This window comes from Alosa pseudoharengus, unplaced genomic scaffold (genome assembly GCF_046254945.1).
Source record: "Alosa pseudoharengus isolate Yale_2024_CS ecotype anadromous, Long Island Sound unplaced genomic scaffold, YU_APseudo_1.1 YU_APseudo_1.1_scf_7, whole genome shotgun sequence".
In the NCBI taxonomy this organism is placed as follows: Eukaryota; Metazoa; Chordata; class Actinopteri; order Clupeiformes; family Clupeidae; genus Alosa; species Alosa pseudoharengus.
In genome coordinates this window covers 34,199,232-34,217,515 of record NW_027468859.1, presented here as the reverse complement: position 1 = coordinate 34,217,515, position 18,284 = coordinate 34,199,232, and the positions used below count along the sequence as shown (strand labels likewise).

General features: G+C 49.9%; 1 protein-coding gene across 3 annotated transcripts in view; it reads left to right on the top strand.

The window, feature by feature from the left end:
* igf2r (insulin-like growth factor 2 receptor) overlaps positions 1-18,284 on the top strand; it is a 56,040-nt gene that overhangs the window by 26,166 nt on the left and 11,590 nt on the right. For all 3 annotated transcript variants that reach the window (XM_076272560.1, XM_076272558.1, XM_076272561.1), the window contains exons 32-39: positions 900-1,026; positions 2,001-2,132; positions 2,671-2,930; positions 4,216-4,428; positions 17,053-17,208; positions 17,312-17,470; positions 17,604-17,796; positions 17,940-18,092. In XM_076272560.1, coding sequence (XP_076128675.1) covers positions 900-1,026; positions 2,001-2,132; positions 2,671-2,930; positions 4,216-4,428; positions 17,053-17,208; positions 17,312-17,470; positions 17,604-17,796; positions 17,940-18,092 — 1,393 coding nt within the window. The remainder of the gene's footprint in view (positions 1-899; positions 1,027-2,000; positions 2,133-2,670; positions 2,931-4,215; positions 4,429-17,052; positions 17,209-17,311; positions 17,471-17,603; positions 17,797-17,939; positions 18,093-18,284) is intronic.

Here is an 18,284-nt window from a genome sequence, read left to right as displayed (position 1 = left end):
GCTTCCCTTAATCCATCCCTGACTGTACGTTTGTAATGATTCAGAAGAATCAGAATTACAGTACAGGGTTTTTAACGCTGTATGGCCCTTGTTTATCTGGCCTAGCAACAGTAATATAGGGATGCGGGACTTGACAAAGGGGATGGTCATGAGATTTACGTATCAGGGGTAATAACGTGTATGCACATCGTGTCTTCTTCGAAACTGACACTGTGTTTGTGGATGCGGAACAGATTTGTTTCTGAAATTCGTAATACTGAAATCCGGCCTAGTTTGGACTTAGTCTCGCTCTCACTCATTCGCTCGCTCTCTCTCTCTCACTCTCTCTCTTACTTTCTCCAGGTTCATTGACATGGCCATTTAAATGGAAATAGTGTGGGCAAAACATAAAACATAGTATGCTAATATAGAAAACATAATAGCACTGCATCATGTAATAAGTGTGTGTGGTTACAGCATAAACAGGGCAGCCGTGGCCTACTGGTTAGCGTTTCGGACTTGTAACCAGAGGGTTGCCGGTTCGAACCCCGACCAGTAGGCACTGCTGAAGTGCACCTAAGCCCTCACTGCTCCCCGAGCGCCGCTGTTGTTGCAGGCAGCTCACTGCGCCGGGATTAGTGTTTACTTCACCTCACTGTGTTCACTGTGTGCTGAGTGTGTTTCACTAATTCACGGATTGGGATAAATGCAGAGACCAAATTTCCCTCACGGGATCAAAAGAGTATATATGCTTATACTTACTTATACTTAAACACACACACACACTGTTTTGGGGCATTTTCACACACTCATATGAAGCATGTACGTGTACGTGCACATAGACTGTCTTCCTTGTGCTCAGTGTTAAGCTGCTTAATGTGCCGCTGCTGAATGCTGGATGTACCCCCCTGTGGCTGCAGGACTCGGAGCCCACACTGACCGCGGCCCAGGAGGACTGCAGCTACACCTTCTGGTGGCCCACGGCCGCCGCCTGCCCGCTCAGCGCCAGTCACCACGGCGACTGCCGCGTCACCAACCCAGCCACCGGTTAGTCACCCGCCACGTCACTCAGACAAGCGCGCGTCCTCGGCCTCCGGGCTCTCCCGTCAGCACGGTCATGTCATGTCTCATTTCCTCTCACTCCTAGGCTCCGGCTCCTCATGGCCTTCCCAGACTTTTGCCCTGTAGATTTATCATGATCAGGAGCCGGTTTTTGACACTCAACACAAGACCACAAATGTAAATGACTTTAGCCATATTTAGAAACACATTTACTTAAGGCAGAATTACAGAACTGTAAACGGGGGTGAAGTAGCAGGTCCATAAAAGTGGGAGAAAGAATTTAAACAGTGTATCTGCTGAGCATTATCTGATTTGACAAGCAGCAGGGACATGACAGAATTTGATTAAACTCTTTTGGAATTGCTGAAAGCTTTTTGACAGAGGAAGAAAAATGCTGTGGAAAGCAGACTGAGACAGATCGACGGTGCAACTCATTCAGGCACAGGCGACTGAAGCCCCAGAAAATGAAATGACCTGCATAGCAGTTGTCAGACAGAAGTTACTGAAGCCTCTGTAGGGCTTGTACAGTGCCTTAGGCTCTAGTGACAGTGGACAAATGGCATTTCCAATCTCTATAATTAGTACAGCAGCAATTTATGCCTTAAATAAGTTGGCCTAGAGTACCATTCTCCATGAACATCAACATCTATGCCCCAAAACCTGTTCGTCTGATATACGACCAAGAAGAGGAAATTACTTCCAGTTACACTTTCTATATTAGGTCATTTGTTTTGCCTAGATGAAGTGCACAATGCTTGTCAAGATAAGATTACTGCTGTTGTAATGCTGTTCATTTTTTAGCAAAAGACACAGGTATGTTGTGGATGTTGAAATGGTAGGAATTGACATTCACACCCTGTGTGTGTGTGCGTGTGTGTGCGTGTGTGTGTGTGTGTGTGTGCATGTGCGCGTGTGTGCGTGTGTGTACGTGTGTATGTGTGTACTGTACCCCCTCCCAGGTCACGTGTTTGATCTGAACAGCCTGAACCAAGATGGCGGATACATTGTGTATGACAACGAGGACCCCAAAAAGATGATCCGGCTCAACATGTGCTCAGAGATGAAAAACGCAGGCTGCGCAGAAGGAGCCGGTCAGTTGGCCCACACACGGTGACTTGTGTTGAGCAGGCAACACACTCCTTTCACACTCTGCTTGCCTGGTATTCCTGTGTGATCTGTTCAGACCTTCACAGCTGGGTTGCGATCACTGGAATATGTTAGGGGGGCGGGGGGGGGGGGGAAGTATTGAGGTTGTGGTTGAAAGATTAAACCAAATTGGTTTAGTGCTTTCCAGAATGTGTTACCGTGTAAGATTGTTTCACGTCAGCACAAGGCTCTGATGGCATGGGTGTCGTATGTTGTGTGTTTGGGTGACGGATTACTGGGGGGGGGCGTGCTTAGATGAGCTACATTCAGTGCAATCATTTACACCCTTTACGTTTACACAAAATGTTGAACTGAATGTTCATAGAAGATTGGACATTTCTGAAACGTTTGCTGGAGGTTTAGTGGTACTATCAACCTCTGTAAAAAAGGATGTTTGCGAGGATAGATGATTGCTAGGAAATAATTTGTTGTTGATTGATTGATTGATTGATTGATTGTGTGTGTGTGTGTGTTTCTGTACAGCTGTGTGCATCAAAGACAACAAGTCTGCTGTGAACGGGGGGATGGTCAGCAAGAAGTTGTCCTACCTGGACCAGGTGGTGCTGCTGACCTACGAGGGTGGAGATGAGTGCGCAGCCAACCGCGCGCTCAAGCACAAGAGTGTCGTCAGTTTTGTGTGCAAAGACGGGGTGGACGCAGGCAAGCCTGTGCTGGTAGGCACGGACAAGGGCACGTGCACTCACTATCTCTCCTGGCACACCTCCCTCGTCTGTGAAAAGCAGGTAAACGCATGGGACTGTGTGTGTGACGTTGTTCTCCCGAGATTATGGTCATGCAAAGAAACATATCTCCTACCTCTGCCTAGTTTTGATTATCATATAGGACAAGCACCCCACAGAATCTCTCTGAATCAACACGGCTGGGCTTTCTTGCTCAGGAAATAGAAAGACTAAATTTCACTACGTGCTTCTTAGCTGCGGCCTTGTGTTCCTACCATGACTGTGGAGGTTAAATCCACTCTCCATTTCTATCACTCCTTTAGAACTGTAGTAAATGGTTGTCAAATACTCTCTTTTTTATTCCAAGGGGTTAGTTACTGGATTATGGTACAGCCTTATTTCCTTTAGCCTTGTATGCGATTGCATACGACAGCATTTGCATTAATCCAAATAAACAAATATATTTCATTTGTTTTCCCAGAGTGTTGAACCCTGTTGACCGTAGTGGTGTTTCAGTGGCCACTTCCTCGTCAACTTGAGAAACACAAACACATATTAGATCTTCTCAATCAGAAAAGAAGTGCCTGAGGCACTGATGCCTATTACTGATTACACATGCTAACCGAGCCTGACTCTGTGTTCACTAACCAGTGTGCGTAGCTCACATGGGCTTCATCTACGCATGCATAATTACTGATTTGGGACAGGTGTCATCGAGTTAACACACGTGAGGCCTCTGGAATGTGGAGTTACTGAGTAGTGTTCTTTTCCCTAAATGGAACATCTGTCAAGAAGCCATCGTGTGCCATGTGCTCTTTGTTTACAGTAGGCAACAACCAACCAACAACCAAGTCTAGGTTTTCATTTGAGTTTAATGAGAGTTTTTAAATTAATATATTATTGGTTTCTGTACCTTAAGACCGGCCATCCAAGCAACAAAATAAGTAATATCAAATGTCACTTTGAATGTTGATAACGATTCATATTTTGAATGATAAATTATTCTAAAATCAGCACCAACCTCCTTGCTGTTAAAATGTCCACTGCAATGATCAGTTCCTCATGATGTTGCCAATCTGCAAATCATAAATATAATCTGTATGCCACCTTGAGATCACACACAGAGGTATGCTTGTCCATGTTTTCCCATCATTAATACCATGTTTTGTGTAGAAAGTGCACAGCACAATCTTAAGTGTGAATGTATTATTGGCACCAGAGGCCCATAGTATAGTAGAAGTTCTCTCCTCTCCTCTTATTTAAAAGTGAAGTCCGAAGGAAGCTTGTGCTGACTCAGGCAGCCTTGTGCTGACGTATGGTCTGATGTGGTCCTCTGTTACCTGTACAGGTGAGGTGCTCCGTGTGGACAGGCAAGGACCTGATCGACCTGCGGCCTCTGATTCACACCACTGGATCCTACCTGGCCACGGACGAGGACGTGGACAAGGAGAACTCGCCTGACTTCTACATCAACATCTGCCAGCCCCTCAACCCCATCCCCGGAGTCCTCTGTCCCCCAGGAGCGGCCGTGTGCATGGACCCCGACAAAGGCCAGCCCATTGTGAGTTACCTGCCCTTACTCTGCATGCATATTCATGTAGACATCATAAAGTTATGTTACATTTTCAGGCCTGTACCAGAATAGTGTTTTAGTCAGTACATAAAACGATGGTACGTATGTAACCGCGGTTCTATGGATTTCGGATGACCGCCAGAGGCGGTGCTTTCAGCACCTGGATGTCCATCACATACGCATGTAGATCGAGTGTTTGTACCAACAAAGTCACCTGTGACCGGGGTGACGTATGACACGACGTCATGCACTTAAGGTGCGTTCACCCCGGAAGTGACCTCTTGGCAATCTTCTCGTCCCCCCTCCGAGTGACTGCCAAGCTCTGGCGGTCATCCGAAATTTATACATAGGTAACCATCGTTCTATTTAATTTCTTCTGCTTTCAACACCTGGATGACACATACCAACAAGGTCACGAGGAGAACTTACCTTTTCGACCACCTAATGGCTTAAGAGAGTAGCGGTGACTAGCGGGTTACTTGCAGCCACGTTAACTCTGTAGAATCTTGCGAATGTGCAAGATGATGCCCATGATGCCGCCGCACAAATGTCGGACAGTGGCACCCCCCTTAGGGCCGCCCATGATGTTGCCACACTCCGGTTTGAGTGGCCGCGGACGGAGGCTGGGATTGGTAGGCCCCTGCTCATAGGCCTTGTAGATAACCTCGACAATCCACCTGGACAGTCGTTGTTTTGACAATGCCTGGCCCCATCTTGGCCCTGAATGGCAGACAAAAAGTGATTCCGACCGCCGGAATCCGACTGAAAATATGCCCTTAGAGCCCGGACTGGGCACAGCAAGGCTGTGTTTCCCTGCTGTCCATCCTCCCCAGTTGGAGGATCAAACACGGCTAAATGGAGGGGTTGATTTACAAACGAAGAGGAGAAAGTCTTCGGTAAAAAAGATGGGTTAGGCCACAATTTGACCCCCGTTTCTCCCGGGGCCCATTGGAGGCACTCGCGGCTGATTGATGGAGCGTGTAACTCCCCCACCCTCTTTGCTGATGCCATGGCCAACAGAAAGACAGTCTTCAACGATACCCATTTATCCTCTGTGTTCTCAAGAGGTTCAAATGGGTGCCGGCACAGCGCCTCCAACACCAATGGTAGGTCCCAGGAATGTGTCTGGCTCCGCTGTGGCGGCCTGAGTCGCTGTGTCCCCCTCAGGAAACACGTCACCAGTGTGTGGGAGCCCACGGTGACGCCATCCACCTTGTTGTGGCTGGCAGATATTGCCGCGGCATTAACCCGGATGGTGGCTGCAGCCAGGCCCCCGTCGAAACGAGACTGCAAGAATCCGAGAATTGTCGGTACTGGACAACTGGTTGGCTTCTCCCCGCTGGCCCGGCACCATTCCACGAAGAGCTTCCACCTGTTCGCGTAGAGCGCATTAGTGGAAGCCGCCCGCGAGTTGTTGATGGTACAAACAACTTCTGGGTCGCAAGCACCTAGCAGAGGCTCAGGCCCCTCAGTGACCATACCCATAATTGTAGGCGCGCTGGATTCGGGTGCCAGATCTGTCCCCCCAGTTGTGAGAGGAGGTCCGCACGAATGGGGAGGCGCCAAGGGCGTCCGACCAACAGCCCGTGCAACACTGGGAACCACAGCCTCCCGGGCCATCTGGGGGCTATCAGCAGCACCGTGTGGCCCTCCTGGGAGATCCTGTGGAGAATGGCACGAATCAGTGGAAGTGGGGGAAATGCGTACAAAAGCTGCTGGGGCCACTTGTGTGTCAAGGCATCCCGGCCTAAGGGGCTCGTTGCCTCAGGGAAAACCATAGGGGGCAGTGTGTAGAGCCTTGGGAGGCGAAAAGATCCACCTCTGCTCTGCCGTACCGCTGCCAGATGGCCTGCACCACCTCCTGGTGCAGCCTCCACTCCCCAGTATGAGGGCTCTGTCGGGACAAGAAGTCTGCTGCTGTGTTCCGAATGCCCGCTATGTGCATTGCCGAGGGGCCAGTGATATTCCAAAGGGGAGGACCCTGAACTGGTAGGCCTTTCCCTCGAACGCAAAGCGCAGGAACTGCTGGTGATGTGGTGCAATTGGTATGTGAAAATAGGCATCCTTGAGATCGATTTTCGTGAACCAGACGTCTTTCCCGATGGTCTGGAGGACGTCTGCTGTGCGCAACATATGAAATTTTAAGGTCTTGAGGTATTTGTTTAATGACCTGAGATCCAATATGGGGCTAAGTCCACCCCCTTTGGGATTATGAAATACGTGGAGTAGAAGCCACTGTTCAGTGAACATGGCTCTACGGCAGTGTTTCTCAAAGTGTGGTCCGGGGACCACTGGTGGTCTGCAAGCTATCCCAAGTGGTCCGTGAGCAAACGTGGTAAAATATAATATAGATAAGTTGTTTGCAATATTGAACCAACTTGTATGTAAATCCAAAAAGTTTTGCAACACTGTCTACTGTATGTACTGTATGTAGTGTAAATCATATAAATCTTCAGACACAATAAGCAAAGTGCAAAGACAATAAGCAAGGTGGTTCAGTGAGTAGGCCTATTGTGTAGGGCAGGCTATTATACTGTTGAAGTTGGTGTAACCTTTTTTTATTTTAGCTAGGTGGGCCGTGCGTTTCTTTTTTATTGGTTAAGTGGTCCTTCATCTGAAAAAGTTTGAGAAACACTGCTCTACGGGCTCTATTTCTCCTTTGTCTAGAAGGGCCCTGACCTCCTGACGCAGGGCCAGTGCCTTGGCCTCGTCCCTTACCGTTGTCATCTTGACCCCTGTGAACCTTGGCGGTCGGCGTTTGAACTGAATGCTGTAGCCCTCTGATAGGGTGTCCAGCACCCAGGGGTCTGATGTTAGTGCTTCCCAGCTCAACAGCTGTTGGCTGGTGAAGCGACCGACCGACGGGACGAAGCTGTCACTGCTGGAGGGGCGGCGGCCATATGTTGTGTCCTGCTGTGCCGGACGAGTGGTCTGTCTAGTAACGGGCCTGCGAAATCCCCCTGGTGGAGGTGGCCTTGACTGAGACACAGGCCGTGATATCACTTGGGCCCTGTCAGTCCCTTACCTGTGTCGCCCGCAAAACGCGTTCCAGGGCCTGCTGCACCGCAGGTCCGAACAGCTGTCCCGGCACAACCGGCAGAGAACGGAGGACCTTCCTGCTGGGCTTAGACAGTGAAGACTGGGCGAGCCATACCTGACGCCGCGCAAGTGTGAGGGAAGACATCACCCGCCCGAGCTCCCTTGACATATAGGCAAATGCCCGCAGCGAGGCTTCACTGAGGGTTTGCGCTGATGGGTCGACCCCAGGAGACTGGAGGATCTGGGAGAGGGCTAAAACAAGATGGGACATAGGCGACATTGTGGCCATGGACAGCACACGTCTGGTCTCAACGCCTCATCAGGCGAGAGGATCAAGCCCGCCAATGTGGGTTCTATACTTGGCATCTTGTCGAGCCCACCGCTGGATGCACCCTGCATATTAGCTAGTGCCCTACAATCACTAGGGAGATGGGGGAAAACGCCTTGGGTCTGCCCAACATCGCTGTAGCTCTTCCATAAAGGGGGCTGAAGGCGGGACACACACTGTAGTTGCAGTCAGGGTCTGCCTGAAAAAAGCACTCTGCGCATCTGCCTCCGCGGGTGGTGCATCCACCTCTAGATGCTAGTGCTAACTGTATTGCTGGCCTTAGCCCTAGAGCCGGACCAGCACCCGTGCTACCCAGAGAACCACAATCCTCTAGGGAGTTGGAGTCAGAGCCGTAAGATACCAGCTCTGCCACGTCCTCAGCCCACTCATCCACCGTCCTAAGACTCTCCGAGGCTCTGATGGAAAGCACATCATCCTCAGAGACACTTACTGCTGGGGACAGTACAGGGGGCGGTGGGTCGTGTGTTGAAGCACTTGTAGCGGAACCGCTAGCTGGCTGTATATCAGGACGCTGCAAACCCTCCAGTAGTGCCTTTATCTGAGCGAATTCCGACGCCAAAAAATCCACTTTCTGGGCCAAAGGGTCTGACTTAGTGTGCTTAGGAGCACTCCCCGTCTGTAGTTCTAGCACGCTTGCTTGTCTGCGTCTCTGTAATCTAAGGGACAGGCCAGGGCCCGCCTGTGCACAGGCCAATGGAGAACCTGCAGCTCCCTCTAGTTCGGCCAGTCTGGTGGCGCGGGCAGCTAAACTCAAACAACAACAGTCTACACAAGCCTTCTCCGTCAGCCCTTGTCTAAGGTGGTCTACACCAAGGCAACGGGGGCAGCGGTCGTGACCGTCATCAGGCTCCAGGGAGGCCGAGCACTCAGCGCACACCATAAACATGCTGTAATTATGTAAATAACCAAGGTCAACATTATTGACAACGGGCACTCAGCCCAGTTCAGCTGCGCATAGAGCGAAATGCACTCATTGCAGCAAGAAAGACTACAGTTACAAGCAAAAAACCACAAACTGAAATTTTGCCAACAAACGCTGTCTATTAAGGAACCCAAAGCTGACTTGAAGAATGAAAGCGAGTAACCGCTATCCACAATCGCCAAGTTATATTTAAACCAAAACAAAATACAAGACACCTAGTGTCATTCAAAGCACAGAAGATCAGCAATAATGCTGGGCTAACGTTAGCCAAATGAAATAACTGAACCCCGTCTTGAGTTCAATACAAGTTCAGATAGTAGCCTAGATTTTCGTAGGCTAGTAGCCTGCGAAAATCTGGTCGGAGGCTCCTAGGAATGCCGGCGAGGCCACCAATATCCTAGGCTGTAACAGTTAACGAAAGGGCAAATTTCCTTCGACATCAACCTAGAGCAAACCACTTGTGGACGCGTCAACAAATTAGAAACCCAAGCACTTACCTTGATGAAATGTACAGCAATCGCAGTCTTAAGAGGGCGAAAACACAGCTCCAACCCATAAGGGTTACAAGACTCCTGATTTGACTCGAAACACCTACGTCCATACGAGAAGATGACAAGAGGTCACTTCCGGGTTGAAAGCACCTTAAGTGCATGACGTCGCGTCATACGTCACCCCGGTCACAGGTGACTTTGTTGGTACAAACACTCGACCTACATGCGTATGTGATGGACATCCAGGTGCTGAAAGCACCGCCTCTGGCGGTCAGAAGAAATGAAATAGAACACATTATACTCTTCTTGCACAGACCAAGCCCACTTCAAAAGCACTAGCTGTGATGCTGACTGACTGTTGAGTCGCCCCAGAGTTAGATAAGAGCAGGGTTCCCACGGGTCATGGAATTGCTGGAATATCATGGAATTCTGTCTATTCCAGAAAGTCAGGGAATTTGATTATGGCAATTATTTAGGGCAAAGTCATTGAATATCATCAAATATCACCAAAATATATTAATACAAATATGTCCACTGTTGTAGTGTATATCTGGTTATTAGCTTTACTGCTTGCTTGAGTAACCCAACTTTATTTACTTAATGCCCATTTATTCATCTCCCACTTGAACGCTACGCAACTGCTCTGAAATCATTGGTCGGTATATTGTACCATTCATTATATAGACAGTCAGGGAAAAGTCACAGAACTTTACATTTGACTTGGAGTGGGAACCCTGTAAGAGGATGCATACGCGTCTCATCTCTGCGTGCAATAACCCAGTTTGACGCAGTTAGCCAAGCTTAGCATAATTCTATGGAAGTAGGTTATACCAGTTAGCCTATAGCTCCCTTTTAGCTACAGTATAGGCTAGCAATAACCAATTGGAATAACCCACTTGTAATTTCCCAAAATGTTGGCATGTTCCTTTAAGAAATTAGTGAATTCCATGCTAGTCACCTATGGCTGTTAGTGTCTCAGATTATAGGTTGAGTAGGGCTGCAGCTATCGATTCTTTTTGTAATCGATTAATCTAGCACTTTATCGATCGATTAATCGGATAATTTTATTTTTTTTGCATTTTTAAACAACCAAAACAAATAATGCATAACAAAAATGACATGGCTGTTAAATGATCAAGCAATTGGCACAGAGGTATTTATTCTAACTCCAACATTTGGCTCCAAAACTAAGCCCATTTATTGCAATTTACCTATTTAGTGTTTGTAAGTGCCAGTGCCAACAATTAAATAATGTTCAAAATGCGCTCTGTAAAATTGCAGCCTCTTGTGCATGACTTAGCTGGGCGAACAAAGCTGTCCATACTATGTTGTGTGCTGGGAGGGAGAAGAGGGAAAGCAATGTAATATGCACAACAAGTTTCATGCTGTAATCTAGACCTGACATCAAAGTAAATATCTTTTTTATGTAGATTTCTACACCTGCAGCATTTGCCATTAGGCTAACAAATAATTTTACCATTAGGCTACTAAAAAATAGCCTACCATTAGGCTACTAACAAATAATTTTAGTATTAGGCTACTAAAAAATAATTTCTGGGGTTAGCCTATTTGCTATGGTAACCTAGCAACCTGTGTGTGTGTTGTGATGTCACGAGAGGCTGCGTCCTGGAGGGGCGCTACATTCCCCTGAGATGGCTGCAGTCACGGACAGCTTTGGCTCCATCTGCTGGTGGAGTTGGAAACTCCCTCAACACACGAGATCCCAACACTGCTGAGACCGATCAGGGCCTGATGAGCCGAAGGGCTTTTTAAGGCGCAGAGACACAGTTGGTGTCAGAGTGGGGTTTGGGAGACAAGCTCCAAGTTGTGCTCTCAGAGAAGCTACAGACCGTCGAAGTAGCACTTTCCACGTGAAGTACTTGAAGACTGGAATACTTACCTGAAGACTGGAATACTTACCGCTGGATTGGCCACGGGCTGCGGCGCTGTCTAAAGTAAGGCTGAAGACCGGTTTCCAAGAAGATATTTTCCTGAGGGAATGGGACTATGATTTCACGTTTGAAGAGACATTAAGTTTTGACTGTTGAAAGATCAACCTTATCCTTAGTTACCCTTTTGAACTTGGCATACCTTTTTGTTAATTCCCAAGAACTTTATTAAAAACCTTCGTTGTATTATAACCTTGTGTCCTTGCACTGCTGAACTGTCCCGCTGAGAGCCGTGTAGCCTCTCATGATATCACATATGGTGGAGAATGCGGGCAGAGTTCAAGCGCTAATAGTGCATGTCAGAGGAGGACACTGAACAGTTGATATCCCAATTTTCCAAATTGGCCGTAGACCTCCCACAAAACAAAATGGAGGCCATTTTGAAAGCCCTGGTGGCTGGCCAGCAAGCCCAGACGCAAGCGAAGGTGGCTCTCTTGGAGGAGCAAAAGAGAGCCAACCTCCTGAAGACAGAGGAACTGCAATTGCAGACAGTTGGCCGTTCGTAATGTCCGCCCAATAAGGGCGAGTGATTTTATATCTAAGATGGGGGCCACAGATGACGTTGAGGCGTACCTGCACGCCTTTGAAGCTACAGCCACTAGGGAAGCGTGGCCCAAGGTACAGTGGGTTGGACTGTTAGCCCCCTTTCTTTTGGGGGAATCGCTGAATGCTGCCCGGGACCTGGCCTCTGACGTGGCGACTGACTGATGCACTGAAGGCGGAGATCCTCAGCAGAAGTGGGCTCACCAAGTTTGGCATGGCCCAGCGTTTCCACAGCTGGACCTTTCAACCAGACCAGCCTCCTCGTGCACAGATGCACGAACTTGTCCGGATCACGCGGAAATGGCTGGACCCGGAGAAGAGTATGGCAGCTGCAGTAGTGGAGGCCGTTGTGGTGGACAAGTACTTACGGGCCCTGCCTTATGAGGCGAAACGGCTCATCAGTCAACAGGCCTTGACGACAGCGGACCTAACCGTGGAAGCTGTGGAAAGGTACCAGGCCACAGCAGAGATGCTTCGGGCTTCCAGAAAGGAGCCCCAGAGTGCATCCCCGCCACGGACGGGAGGAGCCCGTCCAAAGAACCCCAAGGTCTCCAACCCAGCCACTTCAGGAGCTGTCCAGGCTCCAGGGGGAGCCAGAGACCAGTCGGCACCAGGAAGAGGACACCGGGAGAGTGAAACCCGACAGTATTACCGGTGTGGGGAGATGGGACACGTCTCCTGGCAGTGTGGGAAACCGGCAGATGAGCCTATGCCCACTGCTGAGTCCTCCAGCTCACCACCCGCCCACCTTTTTGCTTCGCTCGTGGGAGTCGTAGATGGCGCCCAAGAACGACCCCCCAACTGCCCGATGACTGTGAATCACCATGATGTGGAAGCTCTGCTAGATTCCGGTAGCCGGGTCACCCTGGTGCGTAAGGATCTGGTGGATGCATCGTGTCTGACCCCAGGGAAAGTCCTCACGGTTTCCTGTGTCCATGGAGACACCAGAGACTACCCCACCACTGAACTCGCAATGACCACCACCAGGCGAACCATCCTCATGACGGCGGGGGTGGTTGATTCCCTACCTGTTCCTGTCCTAATTGGACGAGACTGCCCAGCCTTTCACCCTCTGTGGAGGGAGACTCAGGAGAGGCTGACCCGAGTACCTCGGAAGCGGAGAGGTAAGACGTATCCTGAGAATACGCAAGTACAACCTTCAGAACCACTCACTCCAGCCTGAGCTCTTGCAGGGTTGGCAGGTGCCCAGGCTGATTCAGAGACTGGTCCAGACACGGGGGAAGAGAACATGGTCCCAGGAAGTGCTCCAATCTCCAGCGAGGAAGACGTCCAAGGCACCAAAGAGCTTCCCCCTCTCACAGGCCAGTATGGTACAGCCCAGTTACAAGATCCCACTCTTACAAATGCTTTGAAAAATGTGCAGGTGATAGAGGGAGTGGTGCTAGGGGATAGGACAAGCCCTACCTACCCCCATTTTGCAGTAAACCGGGGGTTACTGTATCAGGTGGTACGGAAAAATGGTGAGGTGCATGAACAGCTCCTCGTACCACAGCCCCACCGGGCCACCGTACTCAACCTAGCACACACCCACCCGCTAGGGGCTCACCTAGGGGTATAAAAGACGAAAGAAAGAATCTTGCGACGCTTCTTTTGGCCAGGTGTGCACAAAGAGATCGAGAACTACTGTCGTGGTTGCCCGGAGTGTCAGCGGGTGGCGCCAAAGCCCACATATAGAAACCCGCTCATTCCCTTGCCCATTATCGAAACCCTGTTTGAGAGGATTGGACTGGACATCGTTGGGCCCTTACCAAAGAGTTCCAGGGGACATCAGTACATTCTGGTCATCCTGGACTATGCAACCCGATATCCTGAGGCCATCCCGCTGAGGAAGGCTACATCCAAACAAATCGCCAAGGAGTTGTTCTTTCTGTCAACTAGTCTGGGGCTCCCGAAGGAGATATTGACAGACCAAGGGAGTCCATTCATGTCCAAGGTGATGAAAGAACTCTGTGCTCTGCTGAAGATCAAACAGCTGAGAACGTCAGTCTATCACCCCCAGACAGACGGGCTAGTCGAACGTTTTAACAAAACCCTAAAATCCATGCTGCGGAAGGCGATCAGGGAAGATGGGCGCAACTGGGATCAGCTGCTACCGTACCTACTGTTTGCGGTGAGAGAGGTACCTCAGTCGTCTACGGGTTTTTCACCCTTTGAGCTCTTGCTTTCTTACAGACCCCGAGGACTGCTGGACATCGCCAAGGAGGCCTGGGAGGAGCAACCGTGCCGACAGCGGACCCTGATCGAGCATGTCGGGGCCATGAGGGAGAGAATGAAGGCTGTCTATCCCATGATGCGTGAACACATGGAGACTGCTCAACGGCAATAGCAAGCCTCCTATAATAGATCTGCTCAGCCCAGAGAGTTTAAGCCCGGGGACCGAGTGCTGGTCCTGGTGCCAACCGTGGAGTGCAAATTCCTGGCAACCTGGCAAGGGCCATATGAGGTCATTGAACGTGTGGGAGAGGTAAACTACAAGGTGAGGCAACCTGATAAAAGAAAGCCTGAGCAGATTTACCGTGTTAACCTTTTAAAGAAGTGGCACGCCAGGGAGGCGTTGTTCAGCTGTCTACCCCCCACAGAGACCAAGGAACCAGGCAGAGAAGAGGTCCAGGTGGGTCCAAGCCTGTCCCCACATCAACGGCAGATGGCCCTGGAGTTGGTGGATCGCAACCGAGATGTCTTCTCCTCCCTACCTGGGCACACGGAGGTGGTCCAACACGAGATCCGCACCATGCCTGGCAAAACGGTAAACCAGCGCCCTTACCACGTGCAGGAGGCTCGTAAAGTGGTTATTCAGGAGGAGGTAAGGAAGATGCTGGAGCTGGAGATGATCGAAGAGTCCCAAAGTGCCTGGGCAAGTCCCATTGTACTAGTCCCCAAACCAGACGGGTCAGTACGATTTTGTAATGATTATCGGAAGTTAAATGAAGTGTCTGAGTTTGATGCATACCCCATGCCTCGTGTTGATGACTTGATAGACTCCTTGGGGCATGCTCGCTTCCTAACCACTCTTGACCTCACCAAAGGCTACTGGCAGGTGCCCCTGACCCCGGCGTCAAAGGGGAAGACGGCCTTTGCCACACCAGGGGGGCTCTACCAGTATACCCGGCTCCCGTTTGGTCTCCACGGAGCGCCTGCCACGTTCCAGCGCTTGACTGATCGCGTCCTCGCACCCCACAAGAGGTACGCAGCAGCATATTTGGACGATGTGGTCATACAAAGTCCTGATTGTGCCAGCCACTTACCCCGAGTACAGGCTGTGATTGATTCACTCGGGGAAGCAGGGCTCACGGCAAACCCAAAGAAGTGTAGGCTGGCCTTCAGCGAGACGAACTACCTGGGGTACACCATTGGGCGGGGGTTGGTCAAGCCTCAGGAAGCCAAGTTGCGGGCCATACAGGACTGGCCACGGCCCATCACCAAAAAACAGGTGAGGTCGTTTTTGGGCCTAGCCGGCTACTACAGACGGTTTATTACGGATTTTGCTACCATTGCTGCACCTCTAACAGAGCTGACAACCAAACGCCACTAACAAATGGTGAGGTGGAATCCCGAGGCGGAGGCAGCCTTCGTCGACCTGAAGCAAGTCCTGTGTTCCAGTCCGATCCTGGTGGCGCCGGACTTCAAGAAGGACTTCATTGTCCAGGCGGATGCTTCGGAGGTGGGTCTGGGTGCTGTACTCACCCAGGCACATGATGGTGAGGAACATCCCGTTCTCTACCTCAGCCGGAAGCTACTTCCAAGGGAGAAGAACTATTCCACTGGAAAAGGAATGCCTCGCTGTAACCTGGGCCCTGGAATCCCTGCGGTTCTACCTCCTGGGACGACGGTTTACGGTGGTGTCTGATCATGCCCCTCTACAGTGGATGGCCAGGAACCGGGAGACTAACAGTAGGGATACCAGATGTTTTTTGAGCTTCCAAGTGTTTCACTTTTCTGTTGTTCACAGGGCTGGCAAGCGCCACGGCAATGCGGATGCCCTCTCCCGGCGCGACGCCTTCTTCGCCTCCTTCACCCCGACGAGGACGTCGGTCTCGAGGGGGGGGATGTGTGATGTCACGAGAGGCTGCGTCCTGGAGGGGCGCTACATTCCCCTGAGATGGCTGCAGTCACGGACAGCTTTGGCTCCATCTGCTGGTGGAGTTGGAAACTCCACCCCTCAACACACGAGATCCCAACACACATGAGACCGATCAGGGCCTGATGAGCCGAAGGGCTTTTTAAGGCGCAGAGACACAGTTGGTGTCAGAGTGGGGTTTGGGAGACAAGCTCCAAGTTGTGCTCTCAGAGAAGCTACAGACCGTCGAAGTAGCACTTTCCACGTGAAGTACTTGAAGACTGGAATACTTACCTGAAGACTGGAATACTTACCGCTGGATTGGCCACGGGCTGCGGCGCTGACTAAAGTAAGGCTGAAGACCGGTTTCCAAGAAGATATTTTCCTGAGGGAATGGGACTATGATTTCACGTTTGAAGAGACATTAAGTTTTGAATGTTGAAAGATCAACCTTATCTTGAACTTGGCATACCTTTTTGTTAATTCCCAATAACTTTATTAAAAACCTTCGTTGTATTATAACCTTGTGTCCTTGCACTGCTGAACTGTCCCGCTGAGAGCCGTGTAGCCTCTCATGATATCACAGTGTGTGTGTGTGTGCGCACGCGTGCGGTACGTGAGGGAAGATGAGGGTGCATGCGTGTATAAGAAGGGGTTCTTAAGCTTACTACTTAAAAACATCAAAGCTAAACATTACCGGTATATCACGACATCGCTACAAATACAGTATGTGATATAAATCAGCCAACATCATTGTAGGCTATAGGCTACGCAGATAGGCTATACATAAAGCCTACTTTATTGACGCTTGGTGAAACAGCATGGAGTGGATGTTTTCGGTTCAGATGCTTGTGTTCTTTTCCTTTTTGAGTATGTAAAGATCCCAAAACTTTACTTGAAAACTTTAGACATTCTCTGCCATTTATGGACATCTTGTCTCAGCCATCGTGCCAGCTAAATTCAGAATGTATCACGATTCACGCGCTAGTGGTGTGCTTCCTGAACAATGGTCCGTGTGGTACAATCAAATCCCTGCGTGTATAGTGCGAGTCATAGGAATTTAACGAGGCTTCGAGGCAGGGTTTTTGCCTCAAGTAATTTTTGTAATCGAGTTAATTGAGTAACTCGATGAATCGTTTCAGCCCTAAGGTTGAGTTTGCATTTGTGACTATCAGTAGCATGTGTCAAATGTCAAAGTTTGACCAGTGTGTTTACACCTGTCCTGTATTTGTCCTGGTTAGGATATTGGGCGAATCACATCCCAATCCACTCCAGAGTACAACAGCAACACGGGCAACGTGGAGATGGTCTTCCAGAGCACCACCCCCTGCAGCCAGAACGCCTCCCTGAACTACACGTCCAAAGTCATCTTCAGCTGCCAGACAGGCACTGATCTGGTAAGATGCACACCTGAGACTCTGCAGTATGGAAAGGTGTATATTCATGGCACTATTCAGTCAGAGTGATAAATGTGTGTGTATGGGTGTGTGTGTCTGTCAGGGTACTCCTCAGATGATCCGACAGCAGCAGTGTCTGTACGTGTTTGAGTGGGCCACTCCTGTTGTCTGCCCAGAGATCTTGACCACCAGTGGCTGCTCTCTCCATGTCTCCCAGCTGCAGTATACCTTCAACCTGACCTCTCTGTCAGGGCTTGTGCAGGTATGTGTTCTTACACCCCCCCCCCAAACGCACATACACACACACACAAATGCACGCACACACACACACACAACTCCCAATAGGCGTATTCCACATGATTCCAAAATCACAGTGGATTCCTGCTGTCCTCCAGGTGCCCTCCAGCTCCTACAAGATAAACGTGTGTGATTCCATCCCCGACTCGGCCTGTAACAACAGCGCCGTGTGTCAGATGGACGGGGCCTCGGGCGTCTCTTTCGGCCACAGCAAAGCCATGAGTCTGGACTACAAGCGCCAGGACCAGACCGTCATCATGACCTACGCAGGCGGGGATCCGTGTCCTCCAGGTCAGGCATTTCCCACTGTGACCCTCACTGTAACTCTGCCCTCCGGTCTGTTCACAGTGTGTTTTTGCACCATTCCCAGGACCTGACTAAACATGCAACAAGTTTTGCTGACTTATGTGAAGTGACTGTGTTTTCCTCTACAGTAACAGACAAGGGGGATATGTGCGTTTTCCCCTCACAATACCTGAAGAAGACCTTAACAGAATGCACCACTGAAGGCATGACTGAACAGCGGCTATGGTGCCCCATCACCAGTGACTGGAACAAGGACCACCAATGGGGTAACTGCGCTACAGGTGAGACCTGCTCACACATCAGGCAAAGCAATGGAAAACGGCTCAGTTAAATGGATTCAATGAAGCACTACTACCTAAACGTTATCAAACATGCCTAGACTTCCACATTTCCACAGGCAATGACTATTAAAACACATAAGGGGTTGAGAGCAGACACACACAGCGGCAAATAGATAGATAGATAGATACTTT